Source organism: Salvelinus namaycush, unplaced genomic scaffold (assembly GCF_016432855.1).
Source record: "Salvelinus namaycush isolate Seneca unplaced genomic scaffold, SaNama_1.0 Scaffold1784, whole genome shotgun sequence".
NCBI classification, from domain to species: domain Eukaryota; kingdom Metazoa; phylum Chordata; class Actinopteri; order Salmoniformes; family Salmonidae; genus Salvelinus; species Salvelinus namaycush.
In genome coordinates, this window is record NW_024058546.1 from 12244 (window position 1) to 38481 (window position 26238).

The 26238-nt window shown below is 42.4% G+C and overlaps 1 protein-coding gene and 3 non-coding genes across 7 annotated transcripts; 3 read left to right on the forward strand and 1 right to left on the reverse strand.

Annotated features, from left to right (window-relative positions):
• Positions 1 to 1051: 1051 nt before the first annotated feature.
• Positions 1052 to 12879, reverse strand: LOC120037626 (short coiled-coil protein B). 4 transcript variants are annotated; one of them, XM_038983625.1, is made up of 4 exons: positions 12634 to 12879; positions 8845 to 8916; positions 6970 to 7047; positions 1052 to 3594 (listed from the first exon to the last, which is right to left on the reverse strand). In XM_038983625.1, exons 1-4 carry the CDS (start codon positions 12701 to 12703, stop codon positions 3452 to 3454), a joined length of 363 nt encoding a protein of 120 aa, XP_038839553.1. In that variant the 5' UTR covers positions 12704 to 12879; the 3' UTR covers positions 1052 to 3451. The 4 variants fall into 4 exon arrangements, with proteins under 4 accessions (XP_038839553.1, XP_038839552.1, XP_038839555.1 ...); XM_038983624.1 differs by having other exon boundaries at positions 6970 to 7050; positions 12634 to 12873; XM_038983627.1 differs by lacking the exon at positions 12634 to 12879 and adding an exon at positions 9882 to 9998.
• Positions 12880 to 18019: 5140 nt separating this feature from the next.
• On the forward strand, positions 18020 to 18093 carry trnai-aau. The gene has a single exon. It is a non-coding gene; the product is annotated as a tRNA-Ile (tRNA).
• Positions 18094 to 18221: 128 nt separating this feature from the next.
• Positions 18222 to 18295, forward strand: trnai-aau. The gene has a single exon. It is a non-coding gene; the product is annotated as a tRNA-Ile (tRNA).
• A 3591-nt stretch (positions 18296 to 21886) lies between these two features.
• trnai-aau lies at positions 21887 to 21960 on the forward strand. Its single transcript has one exon. It is a non-coding gene; the product is annotated as a tRNA-Ile (tRNA).
• The last annotated feature ends 4278 nt before the right edge of the window (positions 21961 to 26238 follow it).

The window sequence follows — 26238 nt, forward strand, 5'->3', positions numbered from 1 at the left end:
GAAGTTCATAATATAATATGTCAGTTTGTGTTATTTTGTTTTTTACAAAATTATATGGATTTAAAACTGAGGATTGAAAATCGGCACTGATATATAAAAAAAAAAGTCTATTTATTCTCGTTTGAAACTTCTCCCTCTTGTTCATTTTACGGCTAAATTTAAAACATAAGAAAATATTACAATGCTGTTTTTTCTTGAGTGAATTGAAATTTTAGGATGTTAAAAAATATATATATATAATAATTTGTAGTTAGTTTTATCACTGTTTTGCTTATTGTGAGCCTACGTCAGAACAAACAACGTGTTTGGTCAAAGTCGGCATGAAACCCTCTGTTCTCCACCGAGGGAGCTGGGTATTCCGGAATATCCAAACTCCGGTTCCGGAATGAATTATAAACAATTCCGTCTTGTATGGAAAGATGTGCATTTGTTTGTTCTGTTTTCTCCAGCTTTTTCTAGTAAATGTTTTCTGTTCTTGTACAACAACCAGGCATATTTCCCTGTTTTCAATTAGTTGCAAATTGTACATTGCTCTTGGAAAATTAAATATTTCGTACAATAAGTCGTAGTAGTTAGTAGTTGTTGTACTTGTTGTAAGCCTGGTCCCAGATCTGTTTGTGGTCTTGCCAACCCCATTTCTGTCATTGTCAAGGACTTGGTATAACACACTCAAACAGACTGGCTCTCAGGCTAACTTGTCATTGTACTGTTTCCATGAGAAGTGCCGAGTCATTGTATGATTAACTATGACTAGTGTTGTACTAGGCTGCTCCGCTCTTGGGGGCAGACAGACTTCACCCAAGGAGTTGTCTGAAGTGTGGCCTTGAAAGGGAACATCACCTTCTGGATCGGAACAGAGCATTCTTGGCTTGCCTGGGTTGTACTGGAACAGGGTCTGCTGTCTAGAGAACCTATAGAAACTCATCAAGATCTCACCTCACTTGTCAACAGGTCTTATATCCTTCTCGTCTGCTTTTTAATTATATCCTTTCCTACTTCCTTGTCTCCTTCACTCCTTTCCATTGATAGAGTTACACTCCCGACTCGTACAAAAGCATAAGAAGTATATTTTTTTATTAAAACAAAAGTGTTAAAAGGCAACATAGAATCTCTAAACTTCTACACACCAGGCAGTTAGTTCCATAGGATGTGTGTAGACATTATCAACATGCCTGAAGGAAAAACTAAGTTGAATGTCCCAAATGGCACTCTGTTCCCTACATAGTGGACTACTTATGATCAGGGCCCTAAAGGCCCAAAGTAGTGCACTATATAGGGAATATGGTGCCATTTGGGACTAACAAGAGTCAAGAGCATACAATATAATACCATTTAACATAATAAAAAATAACATTTTATATTGAAATAAAAATAAATAACATGATGCATTGAAGTGCAGTGGAATCATCTCCAATATTCCCTCATCTTTTCCTTTAGCACCTGGAACCCATAGAATGGTTCTCTGATAGAACCACTCGCTCTGATCTCTGTACAATTGAGTGTTGTGATTCTTCCTGATTTTAATTAGGAATTTCATCCTCTATTCAAATAGAATGGAAATTGACCTAGCCAAAAGCCTAACTGTCCATGTTATCCTGATCACGGCTCTCTCTACTATAACCAGCCTAGGAGAGAGCACAGCCATGCTTCCACAGGCCATTACCCAAAGCAGGAATAACAACCTTCCTTATCAGCAGATCTGTGTTAATGCACTGACGGAACCTTCCGGAGTGTTCTACAGCCTGAGTGTTCTAATCAATACCACTCAAGGCTCTTAACTGTAAAAAGCAGAGTTCTCTCTCTTCTGTCCTCCCTCACTCCCTCCATCCTCCTCTACCATCATAGGTAAAGGAGGCCGTCTCACCCTGTAGTGTAACTTGACCCCAGTCAAGGGTTGTATTTGTCATGTTCAGTAAAGGAGGCCGTCTCACCCTGTAGTGTAACTTGACCCTAGTCAAGGGTTGTATTTGTCATGTTCAGTAAAGGAGGCCGTCTCACCCTGTAGTGTAACTTGACCCTAGTCAAGGGTTGTATTTGTCATGTTCAGTAAAGGAGGCCGTCTCACCCTGTAGTGTAACTTGACCCTAGTCAAGGGTTGTATTTGTCATGTTCAGCATAACACTTGTTTACTGTGCTTTTTCCCTTTCCCTACTGACTCCACACGGCACGGTGACGATATGAATTAGGAACCCCGTTCCTAGTGGAATGAGTAGCATACCAGTGACGACAACACACATCGGAGGAGTATATTATTAGTACTGCTTAAAAATACGTCTTACAGAATCATACTTCATCATGTTTGTGTCCATCAATAAGTGGTGGAAATTAACAATTAAAAAAACAGACACTTGGTAACCTTTTGACCAATCAGATGAGATGATGGAATGTGTTAATATAATATTATTGAATTACATTGACATGTCATTCAATATGTTTGATTCATATTTGGGGCCAGGAGTTTGGCCATATTCATATACAACAAGTCCCGTTTCCTTCCAGATCCAACCAGTCATCAAAATAAAGGTCTGATGTCATAACTCATTAGAGATGCAGTTGACATGACAACACAAAACAGTATTATAAGATGAATTATAAAACAGTTAAATCATGTCTGGGGTTTTATGTTAGGAGGGTAAAAAGAGAATGTAAACTGGACTCTTAGGGGTGGGGTTGGGGGTGTGGTTAGAGTGTTGGGAGGATTCGGGGGTCTGGAATTAGAAGTTGCCCCTAACCACAGATCTAGGATCAGACTACCTTACATAGTACACTACTTTTAAGCAGAGCTCATGGCATCCTATTCCCTACATGGTACACTACTTTTAAGCAGAGCTCATGGCATCCTATTCCCTACATGGTACACTACTTTTAAGCAGAGCTCATGGCATCCTATTCCCTACATGGTACACTACTTTTAAGCAGAGCTCATGGCATCCTATTCCCTACATGGTACACTACTTTTAAGCAGAGCTCATGGCATCCTATTCCCTACATGGTACACTACTTTTAAGCAGAGCTCATGGCATCCTATTCCCTACTTGGTACACTACTTTTAAGCAGAGCTCATGGCATCCTATTCCCTACATAGTATACTACTTTTAACCAGAGCTCATGGCATCCTGTACACTACTTTTAACTAGAGCTCATGGAATCCTATTCCCTACATAGTACACTACTTTTAACCAGAGCTCATGACATCCTATTCCCTACATAGTGCACTACTTAGGAAATAATCTGCCATTTGGAACACGTCCATATCCGTCCCTAGAACTGTGGTTACAAACAGCTTCTACCTCCTCTGCTGTCATTTGGGAGAGATGTTGCAGGTAGCCTGAGTGCCAGTCTGTTTGTGCTATCATGCCTACGGTTTGTGTCATCCCAAACATGGAGATGGCACAAACAGATCTGCTACCAGGCTGTTGTAGGTGGTCTCACTCCTCTTGGTCGTCGTGGGTTACTTCCGTTTGCTCTTGTTGTCGGTGGTTTGGAACACGCTGGAGGCTGACATGAGGTTCTCGATGTACTGGCCTAGAACCTGGTTCTCCGACTTCAACTTCAGGTTCTCCTCTTTGACCGCATCCACACGTGCTGAAAGGTCTGGAACAACAGAGGTACGGAACTTAGAACTAGACAGACCAGTGTTTCCCCTAGATAAAGGCTGGGTGCATCAGAGTTTGACAGGGGAGGCCACCCCGCCTAAGTAATTAATGACAGATGAAACGCCGATACAGAAACAGAAGCCTCCTGATAGCTTATTCCACATCACTGCCAAATACTCCTCCCTCCCAGACTAGACAATGTTTTAGCTTATTCCACATCACTGCCAAATACTCCTCTCTCCCAGACTAGACTGAGTGTTTTAGCTTATTCCACATCACTGCCAAATACTCCTCCCTCCCAGACTAGACAATGTTTTAGCTTATTCCACATCACTGCCAAATACTCCTCCCTCCCAGACTAGACAATGTTTTAGCTTATTCCACATCACTGCCAAATACTCCTCCCTCCCAGACTAGACAATGTTTTAGCTTATTCCACATCACTGCCAAATACTCCCCCCTCCCTCGCAGACTAGACAATGTTTTAGCTTATTCCACATCACTGCCAAATACTCCCCCCTCCCTCGCAGACTAGACAATGTTTTAGCTTATTCCACATCACTGCCAAATACTCCTCCCTCCCTCCCAGACTAGACAATGTTTTAGCTTATTCCACATCAATGCCAAATACTCCTCCCTCCCTCCCAGACTAGACAATGTTTTAGCTTATTCCACATCACTGCCAAATACTCCTCCCTCCCTCCCAGACTAGACAATGTTTTAGCTTATTCCACATCAATGCCAAATACTCCTCCCTCCCAGACTAGACAATGTTTTAGCTTATTCCACATCACTGCCAAATACTCCTCCCTCCCTCCCAGACTAGACAATGTTTTAGCTTATTCCACATCAATGCCAAATACTCCTCCCTCCCTCCCAGACTAGACAATGTTTTAGCTTATTCCACATCACTGCCAAATACTCCTCCCTCCCAGACTAGACAATGTTTTAGCTTATTCCACATCAATGCCAAATACTCCTCCCTCCCAGACTAGACAATGTTTTAGCTTATTCCACATCACTGCCAAATACTCCTCCCTCCCTCCCAGACTAGACAATGTTTTAGCTTATTCCACATCAATGCCAAATACTCCTCCCTCCCAGACTAGACAATGTTTTAGCTTATTCCACATCACTGCCAAATACTCCTCCCTGCCAGACTAGACAATGTTTTAGCTTATTCCACATCACTGCCAAATACTCCTCCCTCCCAGACTAGACAATGTTTTAGCTTATTCCACATCACTGCCAAATACTCCTCCCTCCCTCCCAGACTAGACAATGTTTTAGCTTATTCCACATCAATGACAAATACTCCTCCCTCCCAGACTAGACAATGTTTTAGCTTATTCCACATCACTGCCAAATACTCCTCCCTCCCAGACTAGACAATGTTTTAGCTTATTCCACATCACTGCCAAATACTCCTCCCTCCCTCCCAGACTAGACAATGTTTTAGCTTATTCCACATCAATGACAAATACTCCTCCCTCCCAGACTAGACAATGTTTTAGCTTATTCCACATCACTGCCAAATACTCCTCCCTCCCAGACTAGACAATGTTTTAGCTTATTCCACATCACTGCCAAATACTCCTCCCTCCCAGACTAGACAATGTTTTAGCTTATTCCACATCAATGACAAATACTCCTCCCTCCCAGACTAGACAATGTTTTAGCTTATTCCACATCACTGCCAAATACTCCTCCCTCTCAGACTAGACAATGTTTTAGCTTATTCCACATCACTGCCAAATACTCCTCCCTCCCAGACTAGACAATGTTTTAGCTTATTCCACATCAATGCCAAATACTCCTCCTTGCCAGACTAGACAATGTTTTAGCTTATTCCACATCAATGACAAATACTCCTCCCTCCCAGACTAGACAATGTTTTAGCTTATTCCACATCACTGCCAAATACTCCTCTCTCCCAGACTAGACAATGTTTTAGCTTATTCCACATCACTGCCAAATACTCCTCCCTCCCAGACTAGACAATGTTTTAGCTTATTCCACATCACTGCCAAATACTCCTCCCTGCCAGACTAGACAATGTTTTAGCTTATTCCACATCACTGCCAAATACTCCTCCCTGCCAGACTAGACAATGTTTTAGCTTATTCCACATCACTGCCAAATACTCCTCCCTGCCAGACGTGACTGAATGTTTAGCAGCACCAGACTGCTGTATTAAGGTACATTTAAACACATCCCAAATGGAACCCTATTCCCTACACAGTGCACTACTTTTGACCAGGGCCCATAGGGAATAGGGTGCCAGTTTGGACAAACCCTTAAATCCATCTGAGTCAGGAAGGGAGTAGCTGTATTAGCCTCACAGAGAGGATGAGGGTGGCTCGGTCAGGGTAACACCCCCCCACCACTCTCCACACTAAACCGTTGGAGATAGAGTGGACGGATACGATCGGAGACCCATTTAGGAGCTCCATTAACACAACTGGGGCGCCACTGATAACCTCACTGACAGAGAGGAGATACATGAACACACCCTCCACTGTGTAACAGAGATGTGTTACCTTCCACTGTAACAGAGATGTGTTACCTTCCACTGTGTAACAGAGATGTGTTACCTTCCACTGTAACAGAGATGTGTTACCTTCCACTGTGTAACAGAGAGAGATGTGTTACCTTCCACTGTGTAACAGATGTGTTACCTTCCACTGTGTAACAGAGAGAGATGTGTTACCTTCCACTGTGTAACAGAGAGAGATGTGTTACCTTCCACTGTGTAACAGAGATGTGTTACCCTCCACTGTATAACAGAGAGAGATGTGTTACCCTCCACTGTGTAACAGAGATGTTACCCTCCACTGTATAACAGAGAGAGATGTGTTACCCTCCACTGTGTAACAGAGATGTTACCCTCCACTGTATAACAGAGAGAGATGTGTTACCCTCCACTGTGTAACAGAGATGTTACCCTCCACTGTATAACAGAGAGAGATGTGTTACCCTCCACTGTGTAACAGAGATGTGTTACCTTCCACTGTGTAACAGAGAGAGATGTGTTACCCTCCACTGTATAACAGAGAGAGATGTGTTACCCTCCACTGTATAACAGAGATGTTACCTTCCAGTGTGTAACAGAGATGTGTTACCTTCCACTGTGTAACAGAGATGTTACCTTCCACTGTGTAACAGAGATGTGTTACCTTCCAGTGTGTAACAGAGATGTGTTACCCTCCACTGTATAACAGAGATGTGTTACCCTCCAGTGTGTAACAGAGATGTGTTACCTTCCACTGTGTAACAGAGATGTGTTACCTTCCACTGTGTAACAGAGATACACCCTCCACTGTGTAACAGAGATGTGTTACCTTCCACTGTGTAACAGAGAGGTGTGTGTTACCTTCCAGTGTGTGTTGTAGCTCCAGCACCTGGTTGATGAGCCTCGTCTTCTCCTCCATCTCTACCTGGTTCTCCATGTCTCCTGACAAACACAACACACACTATATTACTGAACACACACTATATTACTGAACACACACTATATTACTGAACACACACTATATTACTGAACACACACTATATTACTGAACACACACTATATTACTGAACACACACTATATTACTGAACACACACTATATTACTGAACACACACTATATTACTGAACACACACTATATTACTGAACACACACTATATTACTGAACACACACTATATTACTGAACACACACTATATTACTGAACACACACTATATATTACTGAACACACACTATATTACTGAACACACACACTATTACTGGACACACACACTATTACTGGACACACACACTATATTACTGAACACACACACTATATTACTGAACACACACTATATTACTGAACACAAACTATATTACTGAACACACACTATATTACTGAACACACACTATATATTACTGAACACACACTATATTACTGAACACACACACTATTACTGGACACACACACTATATTACTGAACACACACTATATTACTGAACACACACTATATTACTGAACACACACTATATTACTGAACACACACTATATTACTGAACACACACTATATATTACTGAACACACACTATATTACTGAACACACACACTATTACTGAACACACACACTATATTACTGAACACACACACTATATTACTGAACACACACTATATTACTGAACACACACTATATTACTTAACACACACACTATATTACTGAACACACACTATATTACTGAACACACACACTATATTACTGAACACACACTATATTACACACAAACACACAGTATATTACTGAACACACACATGTAAACAATCAGACGATACAGACCGACAGCATCAGACAGACTGATAGACAGTATCAGACGATATGGACAGACAGACAGCGACTGACAGACAGCATCAGACAAGGCTCATCAACCAGGTGCTGGAGCTACAACACACACTGGAAGGTAACACACACCTCTCTGTTACACACACCTCTCTGTTACACACACCTCTCTCTGTTACACACACTGGACAGACAGCATCAGACAGACAGACTGACTGACAGCATCAGACAGACAGCATCAGACAGACAGACTGACTGACAGACAGCATCAGACTGACAGACAGCATCAGACTGACAGACTGACTGACAGCATCAGACAGACAGACAGACAGACAGCATCAGACAGACAGACGTCAGACTGACAGACAGCATCAGACTGACAGACTGACTGACTGACAGCATCAGACAGACAGACAGACAGCATCAGACAGACAGCATCAGACAGACAGACTGACAGACAGCATCAGACAGACAGACAGCATCAGACAGACAGACTGACAGACAGCATCAGACTGACTGACAGACAGCATCAGACAGACAGCATCAGACAGACAGACAGCATCAGACAGACAGACAGCATCAGACAGACAGACAGACTGACAGCATCAGACAGACAGACAGACTGACAGCATCAGACAGCATCAGACAGACAGACAGACAGCATCAGACAGACAGACAGACAGACTGACTGACAGCATCAGACAGACAGACAGCATCAGACAGACAGACAGACAGACTGACTGACAGCATCAGACAGACAGCATCAGACAGACAGCATCAGACAGACAGACAGACAGACTGACAGCATCAGACAGACAGACAGCATCAGACAGACAGCATCAGACAGACAGACTGACTGACAGCATCAGACAGACAGACAGCATCAGACAGACACAACCAGAGGATGTGTTGTTGTTTGTGGCATCACCATCCATGTCGCAGTTCATGGTTAAGTCCTCGTTGTCCTGTTTGGTATGCAGGACTGCACTTCCTCTGTCCACTGTATGTAGACACACACACATATCAAGGTGAGCAAAAAATATAGTTAGCTACTATCATATGATTTTTGTTATACATTTTTATTTAACTAGGTAAGTAAGTTAAGAACAAATTATTATTTACAATGACGGCCTAACCCGGCCAAACCCTAAGCAGGATGACGCTGGGCCAATTGTGCGCCGCCCTATGGGACTCCCAATCACGGCCGGTGTTGATACAGCCTGGAATCGAACGAGGGTCTGTAGTGACGCCTCTAGCACTGAGATGCAGTGCCTTAGACAACTGCGCCACAACGGTCCAAAACAACTTAACATGTGCGGGAAATGTCATTGCAGGAGCACTGCCATCTCATTCAAAGTGACCTCACTCATCTGGCTCGATCCAAAAAGCTGGGAGTCTCCAACTAACGGTCCCCAGTTAACTCCTCGACCTGTCTAACGGACTATTAATTCAAATGACGCGGATAAAGGTAGTTAGCTAGGTAAGTGAACAACAGTACTGTACGTTAGCTGGCTACCATCATCCAAATACCCAAACAAGAAGACAGAGGAAGCCATAACAGGCCAAGATGACAAGTGATGCTAGCTGGCTCTCTAGCTAACGTTACAGTAGCTAAACAGCAACACACCCAAGACCAGGCAGCTAGCTAGTAAGTTAGCATAGCGGCAAGCTAATGTTAGCCATCTAGCTGGTTCATACAATAAGCTAACATTTTACAGAAAAGCAAGAAAACTGAGAAAACGACTACTATAGCTAACTACCGGCTGTCAAATTAATAACCGCGATATTATGATGTTAGCTTGTGTACATAGCTAACTCGTAGTTAGTCACAATGCTTGTTACAGTAGCAAGTTAGACAGCTAAAATCTCAGAAATCTGTCATCCGTAGAATTGACGTGCGATTCTCAACAACTACAAGCCTAGCCACGTAGTATCGTTTATATTTCTGAAATCTCAGTCACTTACCCTTCGATATAATAACAATATTGTGTCAAAACCTTAGCCGGTTTGTGTGGATAACGTTATTAGCTGCTAAGACGACACTGCGGCTTCCCATGTATGACAGTCTGCGATGGGACGTCCTCACACACGTCCACATTGGCTGGGTGTAGGGATCGACGCCGCCGATAGGGGGAGCCCGCGCAATGCAAACAGCCACAGGTGGTAGCAAAATAACGACGACATTTATTGGGCCCCGTCCCGTAACAATATGCTTGTATGACCTCATTCCCTCCTCTTGTCTACTTGCTCCTTCCACTAGATGTAGACTAGTAGTCTGATGAAGGGAAAACGTGAAGGACATTTGATATCCGATAGGTGTGGCAGCACTGTGTGCGTCTGTATGTGTGCATTGATTGTGCAGGTTGTATCTGTTTGTGTGAGCACATGCATGCGTGAGTATTCCATTTAATTTGTATTCTGTTCTTCACTATAGTACAGCCTCAGACACCATAAACACACACACACACACACACACACACTGCAGCTCTGACAGTCTCTCGGTCACTCCCTTAGTAGTGAACTACACAGGCTAGCGGTGCAGCAACAGTTGGCAAGGCTAGACCAGCCGTAACACACACACCATATCACAGCCACCAGGATCAATGTGCTTGGTGACTCTCTGCTCTGTGCTCCAGTTTGAAGGGTTTATATGTCTCCTTCTGTCTGCAGCTAAGACTAACACAGGTGAGGCTGTTGCTTGGCCAACCCTACCCAGTCTGTACCTCCAGTCCTAGGGTTCTGTAGCTTATCCTTTTCTCAATAGGGGGTGCTGTTGGCACTTTGTAATAATTTCGTTCCCAAATTAAACTGCCTCGTACTCAATTCTTGCTCGTACAATATGCATATTATTATTACTATTGGATAGAAAACACTCTCTAGTTTCTAAAACCATTTGAATTATATCTGTGAGTAAAACAGAACTGGAGTTAGAGCAATTTTCCTATGAGGATGTGAGAATGCTGAATTCTGCTGGCTGTTCTGAGGTCGGTTTATTAATTTGCCTGTCTTCTATTGGTTGAGATGCACTGCATACGCCTTCCCCTGGATGTCAGCGAATAGTGAGAATTGAAATGGAGTTGCTGGGCAGATCTGAGAGCTTATAAATAGGCGGGCAACGTGGGGTTCCCCCTTTCTTCTCTTCGCCCTGACGCAAAAAGGACCTCTGGATATCGTTCTAGAAAGCTCCCGTTATAGCCCTTAGATATATCCGGCTCTGTTTTTATTCGATATAGGTGTTAAAGACATCATAATGTTGTTATTTTAAACCGAGTTATATCAGTTTATATCAGTATATTGCGATTTTCGGATATTTATTAGTGCTGCGTTTTAGTGAGTTGGACACGTCTTTGCCACATGGCTAATGTTTACTGCTAATTGCAACGTTGAAGACTACATTCTACAACCGAGCAACGATTCTTTTGGACAAAGGACAACTTGCCCAAGATTCTGATGGAAGCACATCAAAAAGTAAGAACTATTTATGATGGTAATTCGTTGTTCTGTTGAAAAATGTTAAACTCATATTCCGCCATTAATTTCGGTGCGGTCTCGCTTTAACGCACGCTGTATGTCGTAGTAACGTTAATTTTAAAAATCTAACACAGCGATTGCATTAAGAACTAATGTATCTTTCATTTGCTGTCCAACCTGTATTTTTTAGTCAAGTTTAGGATTAGTTACTGATTAGATTAGGTGCCTCTCCCAAGATTTCTCCCGACATATTGTTGGCAGCTTGGCTACTTTTCTCATTGTATAACCACGATTTGTGCCGCTAAATATGCACATTTTCGAACAAACTCTATATGTATTGTGTAATATGATGTTATAGGACTGTCATCTGAAGAAGTTTGAGAAGGTTAGTGAATTTTTTTTACAGTGTGTCTGTCTCTGTCTGTGTCTCTCTGGGGGAACGTGGTTTTACAGTGTGTCTGTCTCTGTCTGTGTCTCTCTGGGGAACGTGGCTTTACAGTGTGTCTGTCTCTGTCTGTCTCTCTGGGGGAACGTGGTTTTACAGTGTGTCTGTCTCTGTCTGTGTCTCTCTGGGGGAACGTGGTTTTACAGTGTGTTTGTGTCTGTCTCTGTCTGTGTCTCTCTTCGGGAACGTGGCTTTACAGTGTGTCTGTCTCTGTCTGTGTCTCTCTGGGGGAACGTGTTTTTACAGTGTGTTTGTGTCTGTCTCTGTCTGTGTCTCTCTGGGGGAACGTGGCTTTACAGTGTGTCTGTCTCTGTCTCTGTCTGTGTCTCTCTGGGGGAACGTGGCTCTACAGTGTGTTTGTGTCTGTCTCTGTCTGTGTCTCTCTGGGGAACGTGGTTTTACAGTGTGTCTGTCTCTGTCTGTGTCTCTCTTCGGGAACGTGGCTTTACAGTGTGTCTGTCTCTGTCTGTGTCTCTCTGGGGGAACATGGTTTTACAGTGTGTCTGTCTCTGTGTGTGTTTATAGCTGACCTGAATACAAATAAAAAGTCCACCCACAACCACACCTGAATCCTGCCTCACAAGAAAAACCTCACCGCTGTACTGCTTAAAAAGTACTTAACATCTGTGTCTGTGTGTGTGTGTGTGTGTGTGTGTGTGTGTGTGTGTGTGTGTGTGTGTGTGTGTGTGTATGGTTTCCTGGAAACAAGGGTGGCTCAACTTACCCCACTCTCTCCTATAGGTGTGTGTAGGTGAATGGACAGAGCTACTAGCTTTGCAATTAAATGTGAGTTTGTCTTACCTGTAGGTCTGTCATCGGCGAGGGAGATGTTAGTGAAACTCCCGTCCTCTTCTTCCAGCTCTGCTTCCATGACCGGACTGGAGTTTTCCCTGATTCACCCTTTTAGTTTATTTTTCTCTCTGGCCTCTGGTCTCTAGCCTAAACGTTCTTTTCTCCCTGTCGGCCTGTTTTTCCCTACCTTACTTCTGCTTTCTGTCTCTCCTTATCGTTTGACTCTTTTCTCACAGTCCCTCTTTTTATACATTTGTTTTCTCAACCTGCTTTCTTTGTCTGTGTCACTCCCTTGCCTCTCCTTCACCCCGTCTCTCTCTCTCTCGCTCTCTCCCTCTCTCTCTAGCTCTCTCTCTCTCTCTAGCTCTCTCTCTCTCTAGCTCTCTCTCTCTCTCGCTCTCTCTCTCTCTCTCTCTCTCTCTCTCTCTCTCTCTAGCTCTCTCTCTCTCTCTCTCTAGCTCTCTCTCTCTCTAGCTCTCTCTCTCTCTCTCTCTCTCTCTCTCTCTCTCTCTCTCTCTCTCTCTAGCTCTCTCTCTCTCTCTCTCTAGCTCTCTCTCTCTCTCAGCGCCCCGCCCTCTAGATCACCTGTTCCCGTCAGGCGGCTGGCTCCCTCTCCTTCTGAATTATTTATGTTGTCACGGTTACCTGCCCAGATAACCTTGGTGACTGGACAGGCGGCAGGTGACACTAGTTTTGTCCTGGGAAGCAGTTGCTGATTGGCTCATAAAGGTTTCAAAGTTCAGGGAGGAAAATAAACACAAAACACTCAAGTGCCATAAACACACACACACACACACACACACACACACACACACACACACACACACACACACACACACACACACACACACACACACACACACACACACACACAGTCTTATACAGCTAACCTTGTGGGGACACACAATTAAGTCCCATTCAAAATCCTATTTTCCTTAAATAGCATTTGACCTCGTGGGAACTAACAAAATGTCCCCAGTTGGTCAAATACTTGTTTACTATTTTTGTGGGGACTTCTGGTCTCCACAATAACAGTTAAACATGTCCACACACACACCTTTCCCCATGCTCACTTGGTCACACATTAACTAGAAAAGGGCACTAAGTACAGAGAGGTAAAGAGCCAGCAAACAGATGCATCCTCTCTCTCTCTCTCTCTCTCTCTCTCTCTCTCAATTCAATTCAATTCAATTCAATTTAAGGGCTTTATTGGCATGGGAAACATATGTTAAAACGGGATTGCAGCCATAAGAAATTAACGGGATCGATATGACAACAGCCAGTGAAAGTGCAGGGCGTAGGAAGCTGTAGGAAGTGAAAACTCATCCATATCTCGCTGTAATTTCATTGAGAACTTGGTTGAAAATCTGCCACCTCAGAAACAATTCAAACAGGAAGTGGAACTTCTCAGGTTTTTGCCTGCCATATGAGTTCTGTTATACTCACAGACATCATTCAAACCGTTTTGGAAACTTCAGAGTGTTTTCTATCCAATATGAATAATACTATGCATATATTAGCAACTGGGACTGAGGAGCAGGCAGTTTACTATGGGCACCTCTGGGCACCTTTCACCCAAGCTACTCAATACTGCCCCTGCAGCCATAAGAAGTTTAACATTGCCAAAGCAAGTGAAGTAGATAATTAACAAAAGTAAAATAAACAATAAAAATGAACAGTAAACATTAGACTCACAGAAGTTCCAGGAAAAAGGAACCTGCACACTGCTCCTGATAGTATCACTGATCTTTAATAAGCTTTACGTAAAGGAACCTGCACACTGCTCCTGATAGTATCACTGATCTTTAATAAGCTTTACGTATCGGCCTCGTGGCTTTTGTGAGTTTTTTAAAATTAGCACCCTTTTGTAGACCTAGCCCCACCCACATCCGTTCCACGCATCGAAAGGGGTTGGAGGTGAAGGAAAAACTAATACGTGCTACCAAATATAACAACATACATTTCATAAATATTCAAATAAAGTGTGTAAATAAGACGTATTAAACACATCTGTAAAACCACAATGAGGACATAGACCTACCGAGCAAGTTTTCATTAGTCATTGGGTACATCTTACGAAAAACATCAGAGTAATCTTAAATAGGGGCATAATTCATGTTCAAATTCACAACATAACATACATAGGCATTTCATCATTAAGTCCTTTTAGAAAATAATGTCTGGAGGATGAAAATATAGAGTATTATTAATGTCATCTCCCTTGTCTGATATCTTAACTTTCTCTATGCCACAACATCTAAAGGTAGAAATGTCATGCTTCAGGTCATTAAAATGTACCGTGACTGGATAATCCCTGTCATTTCTCCTGATTTAACTTTAATGTTCACTGATTCTGTTTGAGAGAGCGGGAGGTTTTACTGACATAGCACAGCCCACATGGACATTTAATCATGTAAATAACATGGGTGGTGGAACACGTAATAATGTCATTTATTTGGAACCGTTTTCCTGTGTGTGGATTCACACTTCATCATATTGTTGCACTGTGCGCATCCTCTGAATTTATAGCTACCATTTGGAAGAGGGCGTAAAAGAGCCTGGCTGATTTCTTTTGTGGCTGACAGTTGGCATGAACCAATTTATCGCGTAAATTGCGACCTCTTCTATACACAATAAGTGGTGGATTTGTAAATTCCACCGGCAAAACTGGGTCCGATGATAAAATATGCCAGTGTTTCTTGACCACACCTCCCACTTTTCGCGAGTTCAAAGTATATGTGGTTGTGAACATTACGGAGTGTTCTTTGGCTTTAGCGGGTCTTTTTTGTAGCAGTTCATCTCGTGTTTTTCCAATGCCAAATTAAGAGCTTCATCCACACATAGTGGCGAATAGCCTCCTAGAAACCTAGTGCGCATTTCCGCTGCTTTTTCTAGATAATCTCTGTGGAGGGGCATATACGGCGCAGTCTGAAAAACTGGCTTCTTGGAAGTTCCCTTTTTAATGGCTCCGGGTGGAAGCTGTCCCCCTGTAATAGAATATTCTGTCCGTTTCTTTTCTATACAGAGTTGTAAACAGGGTTCCATTTGATTTATCAATCCACATATCGAGGTAATGAACACGTTGAGTGTCACATTCAATAGTGAATTTGAGATTGGGGTCAATGTCATTGAGTAGTGCCATAAAATGTGACTGCGTTTTTCCCGTTCCTTCCCATATGCAAAAAATGTCGTCAATATATCGATACCACTTTAGGACTTTATTCAAAAATGTTTTTTCGTTTTCATTATTAACAAAACGTTCTTCAAAAAGACCCATATGGAGGTTCGCATAGCCCAGAGCGAATGTAGAGCCCATCGATGTTCCATTCGTTTGGAGGTTTGGAGGTAGTATTCATCATCAAACCTAAAATAGTTACACGTCAAAACATATTCAGCCAACTCCAGAATACAGTTGGGTTGGTGGGTATTCGTTAGTGTCTCTGTCTCCCAAATAGTGAGCTAGTGCTGCCAGCCCCCCCACATGGGGAATGCTGGTATATAGACTCTCCACATCTAATGTGACCAAAGTACAGTCTTCTATTAAACCCGTTATTGGTGAGATCTTGTTTATGAAGTCTATAGAATCTTTCACATATGATGGCAATGATTGCACATGAGTTGTAATAAAAGAGTCTACAAAGTTCGACAATGGCTCTAGCATTGAGCCTATTCCTGCAACCACTGGTCTGTCTGGATAGTTGCCTTGTTGTGTTTTAGGTTTGTGTCATTTCGGCAACATGTATAGGCATGGACGTATGGCACATTTGCAACAAAGATATTCATATTCAGGTTTTGAGATGAGGTTGTTTAATAGGGCTCCAGATTAGAGCATATATCCCTTTGGAACACCTGTGTGGGATCAACACTCAGTTTTCTATAGAAACGTTCATTACTGAGTTGTCTCTGAATTTATTCTTTATATTTTTCATAGTCTAAAACAACCACATCACCCCCTTATCTGCAGGTTTAATAACCAAAGATTAATCTTTCATTAATTCATTGAGTGCCAGTTCTTCTGTTCTAGTGCGATTCTTCTGAATGTGGTTTGTTGGTCTCGTATATACTTACATGGATTCTTGTTCGACTAACCTACAATAGGTATTAATCGAGGAGTTGTTAACCATGGGACATAATTACCTTTTGGGCTTAAAATGGGTACCGGTTCTTTGATTTGTTTCTAGGCCCGAAACAGTGTTTTGAGAAAACACGTGCTTAAGTTTAATCTTGCGAAAGAATTTAAACAGATCATCTTTTGTATCGAATGGTTTATCTGTACATGTAGGTACAAAAGAGAGGCCCTTAGATAAGACTGAGACTTGCGCGTCGGAAGGGTCTTTTTTGGAGAGGTTAATTACCAAGTCCTGCTGTAGCGTGGTGTCCACGGCCTGTGTTCCCGGTCCCCTCTTTGACCGCTTGCTTCTCCGACATCGTTTCTTTTCTTTCGTGGGGCCTTGTTTTGCTTCCGGGCTAAAAAAAAAAACGACAGTGTGCGACGGTAGCTGGAGTCGCTGTCTGTAGGGAATTCGCTCTCAGTGGATGCCTCTGTGTGCGTGTTTCCATGTCCTCCCACTTCTGCGTATCTGCGTCCCCCGATCAGTAGTGCGTCTCTACGTCGGCCTCTCGGTGCTCCTGTTCTTGGGCCTTCCCATGCGTACACCTGGTTGAGCTGGTAGTCCTCTGTGTCTCCCTGATATTTCTTGATCTTTGTTGCTTGTAGAAAGTCTCTATATTTCCCAATGGACTGGTTGATCGTGTCGTCTATGGCTGTGAGATTAGGGCCTAGAATCTCCTTCCAGTACAACCTCATGTTCGCTAATCACAACTTCAACTTCTTTTACTTCCTTCGACACGTGTTCAATGATTAATAACATTACATCTAAAGAACATTAGAAGTTAGGAAGGTTAGGAAGTGCAGCTCAGTTTCCACCTCATTTTGTGGGCAGTGTGCACATAGCCTGTCTTCTCTTGAGACATGTCTGCCTACGGTGGCCTTTCTCAATAGCAAGGCTATGCTCACTGAGTCTGTACATAGTCAAAGCTTTCCTTAAGTTTGGGTCAGTACCAGTGGTCAGGTATTCTGCCACTGTGTACTCTCTGTTTAGGGCCAAATAGCTTTCTAGTTTGGTCTGATTTTTGGTAAATTATTTTCAATGTGTCAAGTTATTATCTTTTTGTTTTGTCATGATTTGGTTGGGTCTAATTGTGTTGCTGTCCTGGGGCTCTTTGGGGTGTGTTTGTGAACAGAGCACCAGGACCAGCTTGCTTAGGGGACTATTCTCCAGGTTTATTTCTCTGTAGGTGATGGATTTGTTATGGAATGTCTCGATCTCGCTCTGGTGTATTTTAGTACGTTGTAGTTTCTTCTACCCCCTTCGGTTGAGTGAGCAGTACCTACGGCCGGTTAGCTCAGTTGGTTAGAGCGTCGTGCTAATAACGCGAAGGTCGCGGGTTCGATACCCGTACTGGCCAGCAAGTTTTTTTTTTTTTTTTTTACTTACTGTGAATGTCTACAGTGTCGCATAACGCTACTGATTGCGTTCTACCATATGCGTTTTAAATTAGTAGTATAACCTTCCGTTGGTGAAACATGTCCACTAGGCCGGTTAGCTCAGTTGGTTAGAGCGTCGTGCTAATAACGCGAAGGTCGCGGGTTCGATACCCGTACTGGCCAGCAAGTTTTTTTTAAACTTTACTGTGAATGTCTACAGTGTCGCATAACTCTATTGATTGGGTTCTACCGTATGCGTTTTAAATTAGTAGTATGAATTTTCGATGGTTATTGTGGAGTGACATTTTATTGTAGGAGTTTTTTTTCATTGTAGGAGTTTTCATTAGTATTTTATTATCCAAGGAAGGGAGGGAGGACAGGTGACTTCATGGACTAAGAGACAGAATGGTGAAGAAACTGATAGACAGGTCCATCAATCATTTGATTAATTAATTATTTACACACACACACATACAGTCTTGTACAGCTAACCTTGTGGGAACACACAATTCAGTCCTATTAAAAATCCTATTTTCCATAACCCTTAACCCTAAACCTAACCTGTTCTCTTACCCTTACTCTAACCTTAACCTGAAGCCAAAAACCTAACCTTAACCCTAAACCTAACCCTAGCTCCTAACCCTAGCCCCTAACCCTAAAACTAACCCTAGCCCCTAACCCTAGCTCCTAACCCTAAAACTAACCCTAGCCCCTAACCCTAAACTTAACCCTAAAACTAACCCTAAACTTAACCCTAGCCCCTAACCCTAAAACTAACCCTACCTCTTAACCCTAAACTTAGCCATAAACCCCCTAGAAATAGCATTTGACCTCTTGGGGACCAACAAAATGTCCCCAGTTGGTCAAATGTTTGTGGACTATTCTTGTGGGGATTTCTGGTGCCCACAAGAATAGTTAAACACGTCCACACAAACACACACACACACACACCTTTCCCCATGCTCACTTGGTCACACATTAACTAGAGAAGGGCACTAAGTACAGAGGGGTAAAGAGCCAGCAAACAGCTGCACCCTCTTTCTCCACTTCTCTTTCTCTCTCTCTCTCTCGCTCTCTCTCACTCTCGCTCTCTCTGGTATATGTAGTACAATGAGGTTGGCTCATTAAAGAAAGACAAAAAGTCTGTCTCCCTCCCTCTCCTTTTCCTTCTCTGACTCCCTTCATCTGTCTTTCCTCTGTAAGTGCTCTATGAGAGGAGAGGAGACTCCTTGGTCACAGAGTGTGGGTGTGAAATGCTTCATAATATTACATTAACTGAAATGTCACAGTCATATATGATAATAACAATATTAAGTGTTGTTATTATCATGGGTGAACGGCCCTAAACATTTTCCCATGGATTGTCAATGGGGTTTGTAAACCAATTCTGGCCACATGTTGACTCAGGACCTGGGAGGGGGGAGGGACGTACACTCTGTAAACAGGAATAGGTTGCATCACCGGTCACTGAGCTGGCAAGCTAAAGTTAGCTAGTTAGTCACAGAATTGTACGTTCAGCCTGTTCATTATTTCAGTCCGAGTTGACATGTCTTACGAAGTCAACATGGCTTAACATAGTTCCTTTCGTTTTTGACCTCGACATTGTTGCTGGATAAATACTTTCATAGCTAACATTCTGGTGCTGCTAGCTAGCTAATGCTAACGGCGCTAGCTAACCTCATATCTGGATGCCTCGCTCTAGTTCCCGAGAGAGCAGCATACTAGTCAACTTTGCTTTCAAACTTTGTAATCATCTGTAAAGTTGTTTTACATGCAATCATACAAGCTAGATATATATTTTGTTGAAAAGCCTGTGGTCATTCATTGGTTGTTTCTTTGGAGCTAGCTAAGCTATCACTAGCTAGCTGGGTGGATAATGTGATGTACAGTAACGTTACAGTCTTACTGAATGACAACAATATAGCCTTGTCACTACTAGTTGATATGTAGTGCAGTAGGTTACAGTACAACATTACTAAATGATAACAATGTAGCCTTGTGACCAGCTAGTAGTTGGTTGATATGGGGTGCAGTAGGTTACAGTACAACATTACTAAATGATAACAATGTAGCCTTGTGACCAGCTAGTAGTTGGTTGATATGGGGTGCAGTAGACTACAGTACAACATTACTAAATGATAACAACGTAGCCTTGTGACCAGCTAGTAGTTGGTTGATATGGGGTGCAGTAGACTACAGTACAACATTACTAAATGATAACAACATAGCCTTGTGACCAGCTAGTAGTTGGTTGATATGGGGTGCAGTAGACTACAGTACAACATTACTAAATGATAACAACATTTACTGTGTTGTGATTGTTTAGTCATAGTTACTGTATTGTGATTGTTTAGTCATAGTTACTGTATTGTGATTGTTTAGTCATAGTTACTGTATTGTGATTGTTTAGTCATAGTTACTGTATTGTGCTTGTTTAGTCATAGTTACTGTATTGTGATTGTTTAGTCATAGTTACTGTATTGTGATTGTTTAGTTATAGTTACTGTATTGTGCTTGTTTAGTCATAGTTACTGTATTGTGCTTGTTTAGTCATAGTTACTGTATTGTGATTGTTTAGTCATAGTTACTGTATTGTGATTGTTTAGTCATAGTTACTGTATTGTGATTGTTTAGTCATAGTTACTGTATTGTGATTGTTTAGTCATAGTTACTGTATTGTGATTGTTTAGTCATAGTTACTGTATTGTGATTGTTTAGTTATAGTTACTGTATTGTGCTTGTTTAGTCATAGTTACTGTATTGTGCTTGTTTAGTCATAGTTACTGTATTGTGATTGTTTAGTCATAGTTACTGTATTGTGATTGTTTAGTCATAGTTACTGTATTGTGATTGTTTAGTCATAGTTACTGTATTGTGATTGTTTAGTTATAGTTACTGTATTGTGCTTGTTTAGTCATAGTTACTGTATTGTGATTGTTTAGTCATAGTTACTGTATTGTGATTGTTTAGTCATAGTTACTGTATTGTGATTGTTTAGTCATAGTTACTGTATTGTGATTGTTTAGTCATAGTTACTGTATTGTGATTGTTTAGTTATAGTTACTGTATTGTGATTGTTTAGTCATAGTTACTGTATTGTGATTGTTTAGTCATAGTTACTGTATTGTGCTTGTTTAGTCATAGTTACTGTATTGTGATTGTTTAGTCATAGTTACTGTATTGTGATTGTTTAGTCATAGTTACTGTATTGTGATTGTTTAGTCATAGTTACTGTATTGTGATTGTTTAGTCATAGTTACTGTATTGTGATTGTTTAGTCATAGTTACTGTATTGTGATTGTTTAGTCATAGTTACTGTATTGTGATTGTTTAGTCATAGTTACTGTATTGTGATTGTTTAGTCATAGTTACTGTATTGTGATTGTTTAGTCATAGTTACTGTATTGTGATAGTTTAGTCATAGTTACTGTATTGTGATTGTTTAGTCATAGTTACTGTATTGTGATTGTTTAGTCATAGTTACTGTATTGTGATTGTTTAGTCATAGTTACTGTATTGTGATTGTTTAGTGTTTTATTCACTAAATCAAGTAGTGCCCCAAGGAGGGATCGAACTCTGTCTCAAAAGCAGCAGAAAAGGTCAAATAAGGTCACAAAAATTTCTGTTACGGATATTCAGAACTGTCTGTGGTGAACTGGGCTGGATATGTTTACGTTCTCTGCCCTCTAATGGTGGAATGTAGACATTGGAAAATAACCCCGTCCAGATTCATATAAAGTTGTAAGCCCCTTCTATTGCCCGTGTGTTACGCCAGGCCGGTTAGCTCAGTTGGTTAGAGCGTCGTGCTAATAACGCGAAGGTCGCGGGTTCGATACCCGTACTGGCCAGGAAGTTGTTTTACTATGAAAGTCTACATACACTGTTTCAGAACTCTGTTGATTGGGTTCTACTATATGGTTTTTAAATTAGGAATATGAATTGTCAATTGTTGTTTTATTGTGGAGTGACATTTTAATGTTTTTTTCAAACTCATTGTAGGAGTTTTCATTAGTCTTTTATGTATTTATTGCACCTTTATTTAACCAGGTGGCCAGTTGAGAACAAGTTCTCATTTACAACTGCGACCTGGCCAAGATAAAGCAAAGCAGTGCGACACAAACAACAACACAGAGTTACACATGGTATAAACAAAACATACAGTCAATAACACAATAGAAAAGTCTATATGCAGTGGGTGCAAATGAAGTAAGATTAGGGAGGTAAGGCAATAAATAGGCCATAGTGGCAAAATAAATTACAATTTAGCAATTAAACACTGGAGTGATAGATGTGCAGAAGATGGATGTGCAAGTAGAGATACTGGGGTGCAAAGGAGCAAAAATAAATAAATAACAGTATGGGGATGAGGTAGTTGGATGTGTTATTTACAGATGGGCTATGTACAGGTGTAGTGATCTGTGAGCTGCTCTGACATCTGGTACTTAAAGTTAGTGAGGGAGATATGAGTCTCCAGCTTCAGAGATTTTTGCAATTCGTTCCAGTAATTGGCAGCAGAGAACTGGAAGGAGAGGCGGCCAAAGGAAGAATTGGCTTTGGGGGTGACCAGTGAGATATACCTGCTGGAGCGCGTTCTACAGGTGGGTGCTGCTATGGTGACCAGTGAGCTGAGATAAGGCGGGGCTTTACCTAGCAAAGACATTAGTATTTTATTATCCAAGGAAGGGAGGGAGGACAGGGGACTTCATGGACTAAGAGACAGAGAGACAGAATGGTGAAGAAACAGATAGACATTTGATTAATCAATCATTTGATTAATTCATTATTTACACACACACACACACACCCTACTCTTCAGGTATGTGCAGTTTGGCTGCAGTATATTTGAAAGTAACTTGTTGCTTTCCTTTTCTCCTGGCCAGACTGTGTCTGTGCGTCCCAAATGGCACCCGGCACTCAATAGGGCCCTGGTCAACAGTAGTGCACTATACAGGGCATGTACAGGGATACCATTTGGGACGAAGGCTGTGAGTCTATTATTAACACAGCATGTGTTCTGTTGTCTGAAACACATTCTGTGCTTTGGACAGGATTATTCTGCCTGTGTGTGTGTGTGTGTCAGGCTGTAAAGTTGAGGGGAAACTGGCATTTATAAGAGTGCAATTTCACGGCAAAGGACAGCCGTTAACACGCAAGGTTTAGTGATAATCAGAACCTTACCTTGGACATTCTTCTGTATGGAGGACCAGGCCTGGGTCTGGCAGGGAGAGAGAATGACAGAGACTGGTGTTGTATGGAGGACCAGGCCTGGGTCTGGCAGGGAGAGAGAATGACAGAGACTGGTGTTGTATGGAGGACCAGGCCTGGGTCTGGCAGGGAGAGAGAATGACAGAGACTGGTGTTGTATGGAGGACCAGGCCTGGGTCTGGCAGGGAGAGAGAATGACAGAGACTGGTGTTGTATGGAGGACCAGGCCTGGGTCTGGCAGGCAGGGAGAGAGAGAGAATGACAGAGACTGGTGTTGTATGGAGGACCAGGCCTGGGTCTGGCAGGGAGAGAGAATGACAGAGACTGGTGTTGTATGGAGGACCAGGCCTGGGTCTGGCAGGGAGAGAGAATGACAGAGACTGGTGTTGTATGGAGGACCAGGCCTGGGTCTGGCAGGGAGAGAGAATGACAGAGACTGGTGTAGATCAGACCTGAGATATACTGAAGTTTCAATGGATGGGGATGTGTGTTGTGAGTTTGAGTGTATATGTGGACGGAGGTTTCTCTCTCTCTCTCCCGTTGTCTGTTACTACATTGTATCCAGCTGTCCAGTGTTGTGCTCCAGCACCTGCGTCCCTCCCTGGCCCCAGAACCAGTTTGACCCCTAGGCGACCTGGAAGTAGTCCAGACCCCCAATGGAGGGGCAGAATAAAAGGTCAGTCCCACTACGCTTCCTGCCAACGGCACCATGTGTGTGTGTGTGGCCAGTTGGTTAGTGAGAGGGGGCGGTTGTTTGGTGGACACCTGCCGGTAGATCAGGTTATCTACCTACGTCACAAGCAAACTAACAGCTTGATGGACGCTCTGTCTCTAGACACTAAGAGCAGTCTGTAACTCTCATTGGGATTAACTGAGGTTTGGCTCTCAGAGAGCAGAGAGAGACAGAGAGAGACAGAGGAAGAGGGAAAAGAGAAAGAGGAGGGTAAAGAAATGGAGAGACAGAGAGAGAGGGAGGGAGACAAGAGAGATAGAGGGAGACAGGAGAGAGAGAGAGGGAAAGGGAGAGAGAGAGAGAGAGAGAGAGAGAGAGAGGGAGACAGGAGAGGGAGAGAGAGAGAGGGAGGGAGAGAGAGAGAGAGAAAGGGAGAGAGAGAGGGAGATAGGGAAAGGGAGAGAGAGAGACAGAGAGAGAGGGAGATAGGAGAGAGAGATGGCCGATGAGGTGACTTCTCTTTCTGTGGTCCTCTCTCTCCCCTGTGATAGTCCACACACCAGATGCCCACTTTGGCAGAGCACGGCAAGGGGCTGACACACACACTCTCTCTCACACACACACTATCTCTCACACACACACACATGGAGTGAGGAGTGGGCACGCACACATACACAGTGTATGAACACGCAGGCAGACACACACACACGCAGGGCTGTAAAAGAGCACTGGTCCATCTGCCATCTCTCTGGCACTCAGGACATCGGGGGTCTCAGAGCAGCTATAGAGCCTCACTTGGACAGACTGTGAACAGTGTGAGTGTGTCAGAGAGGCTGGTGGGAGGAGCGATAGGAGGATGGGCTCCTCCTCCTCTGTGGTTTCCAGTCAGAGTTGGTGTGCAGCTGAAAGGACAGCAGTGGGGTGGAGTCATGGTGCGTTTCCACAGAGGATTTCCCCGGTGTTTTACCAGAAACACTCAGACCTCAGTGTTTCCACCTCCACAGTCCGGCTGCTGGGACTCACCGGACCCATCGATGGGCAAGAATGACGAAATACAATTACAAAATACCATCAAGATCAATGTATCAAAATAAACTACAGAATACGTATATTTTTAAATACAGAAATACATTTGCAAGTAGCTGAACAGCAACAGCATTTTCAGTAACGGTTACAGAAACGTTTTACTACGGCTGTGATATGTTGTGGTTTATCTACCTTTAGTTGAATGCGCTGACTGTAAAGGCCAAACGAAACGTGAACGAGCGGGTACACGCTGGAATTAGAATGACAGAAAACAGACGGGCTGCGAGTGTCAACGCCGTCAAAAGCGTCATGCGCTTCAAATTAGGGAGCAAGTCTATTTTCCTCGCGTCTACGTAAAAAGGAACATACCAAAATGAACTGCAAAGCACACTGGGTATTATTATTGGCCTTGTTTCAGGGCGGATAATATTATGTATGCTCATTAGAATAATACTCTCCATCGTCATTAGAAGAATACTCAGCATCCTAATTAGAATAATACTCTGCATGCTCATTTGAATCATACTCAGCATCCTCATTAGAATACTAATATGCGTCCTCATTAGAATCATACTCAGCATCCTCATTAGAATAATACTCTGCATGCTCATTAGAATAATACTCATCATCCTCATTAGAATCGTACTCTGCATGCTCATTAGAATAATACTCAGCATCCTCATTAGAATAATACTCATCATCCTCATTAGAATCGTACTCTGCATGCCCATTAGAATAATACTCAGCATCCTCATTAGAATAATACTCAGCATCCTCATTAGAATCGTACTCTGCATCCTCATTAGAATAATACTCAGCATCCTCATTAGAATAATACTCAGCATCCTCATTAGAATAATACTCAGCATCCTCATTAGAATAATACTCGGCATCCTCATTAGAATAATACTCAGCATGCTTTGCAATTGTTCATTTTTACATATACATATATATTTAGTTCATTTAGCAGATGCTCTTATCACACCATAGTGCCATCAGACTTCTGATACCAATGCAGGGTGAAAGGGGACCACAAAATAGTGAACCGCTTTAAAAAAGTGGTATAGAAAAGTACAAAATCGAAATTACAGCTCTCGAAAGTATCTTGTTACAAAATCCATTTGAGTGTAGTTCAGCCTAGTGTAATACAAGTTACAAAATACTCAGAAGAAATTGAAATACATACAGTATCTTGTGTGTTACACCAATATACTATTGTCAC

Bases quoted from the DNA above. Each gene is read 5' to 3' on its own strand.
- LOC120037626 (XM_038983624.1), bottom strand. From the start codon at position 12,703: ATGGAAGCAGAGCTGGAAGAAGAGGACGGGAGTTTCACTAACATCTCC. The intron at 8,917-12,633 runs GTAAGACAAACT...GTCTACATACAG, and splicing joins CGCCGATGACAGACCTACAG to TGGACAGAGGAAGTGCAGTC. The intron at 7,051-8,844 runs GTGATGCCACAA...TGTGTTTGTCAG, and splicing joins CATGAACTGCGACATGGATG to GAGACATGGAGAACCAGGTA.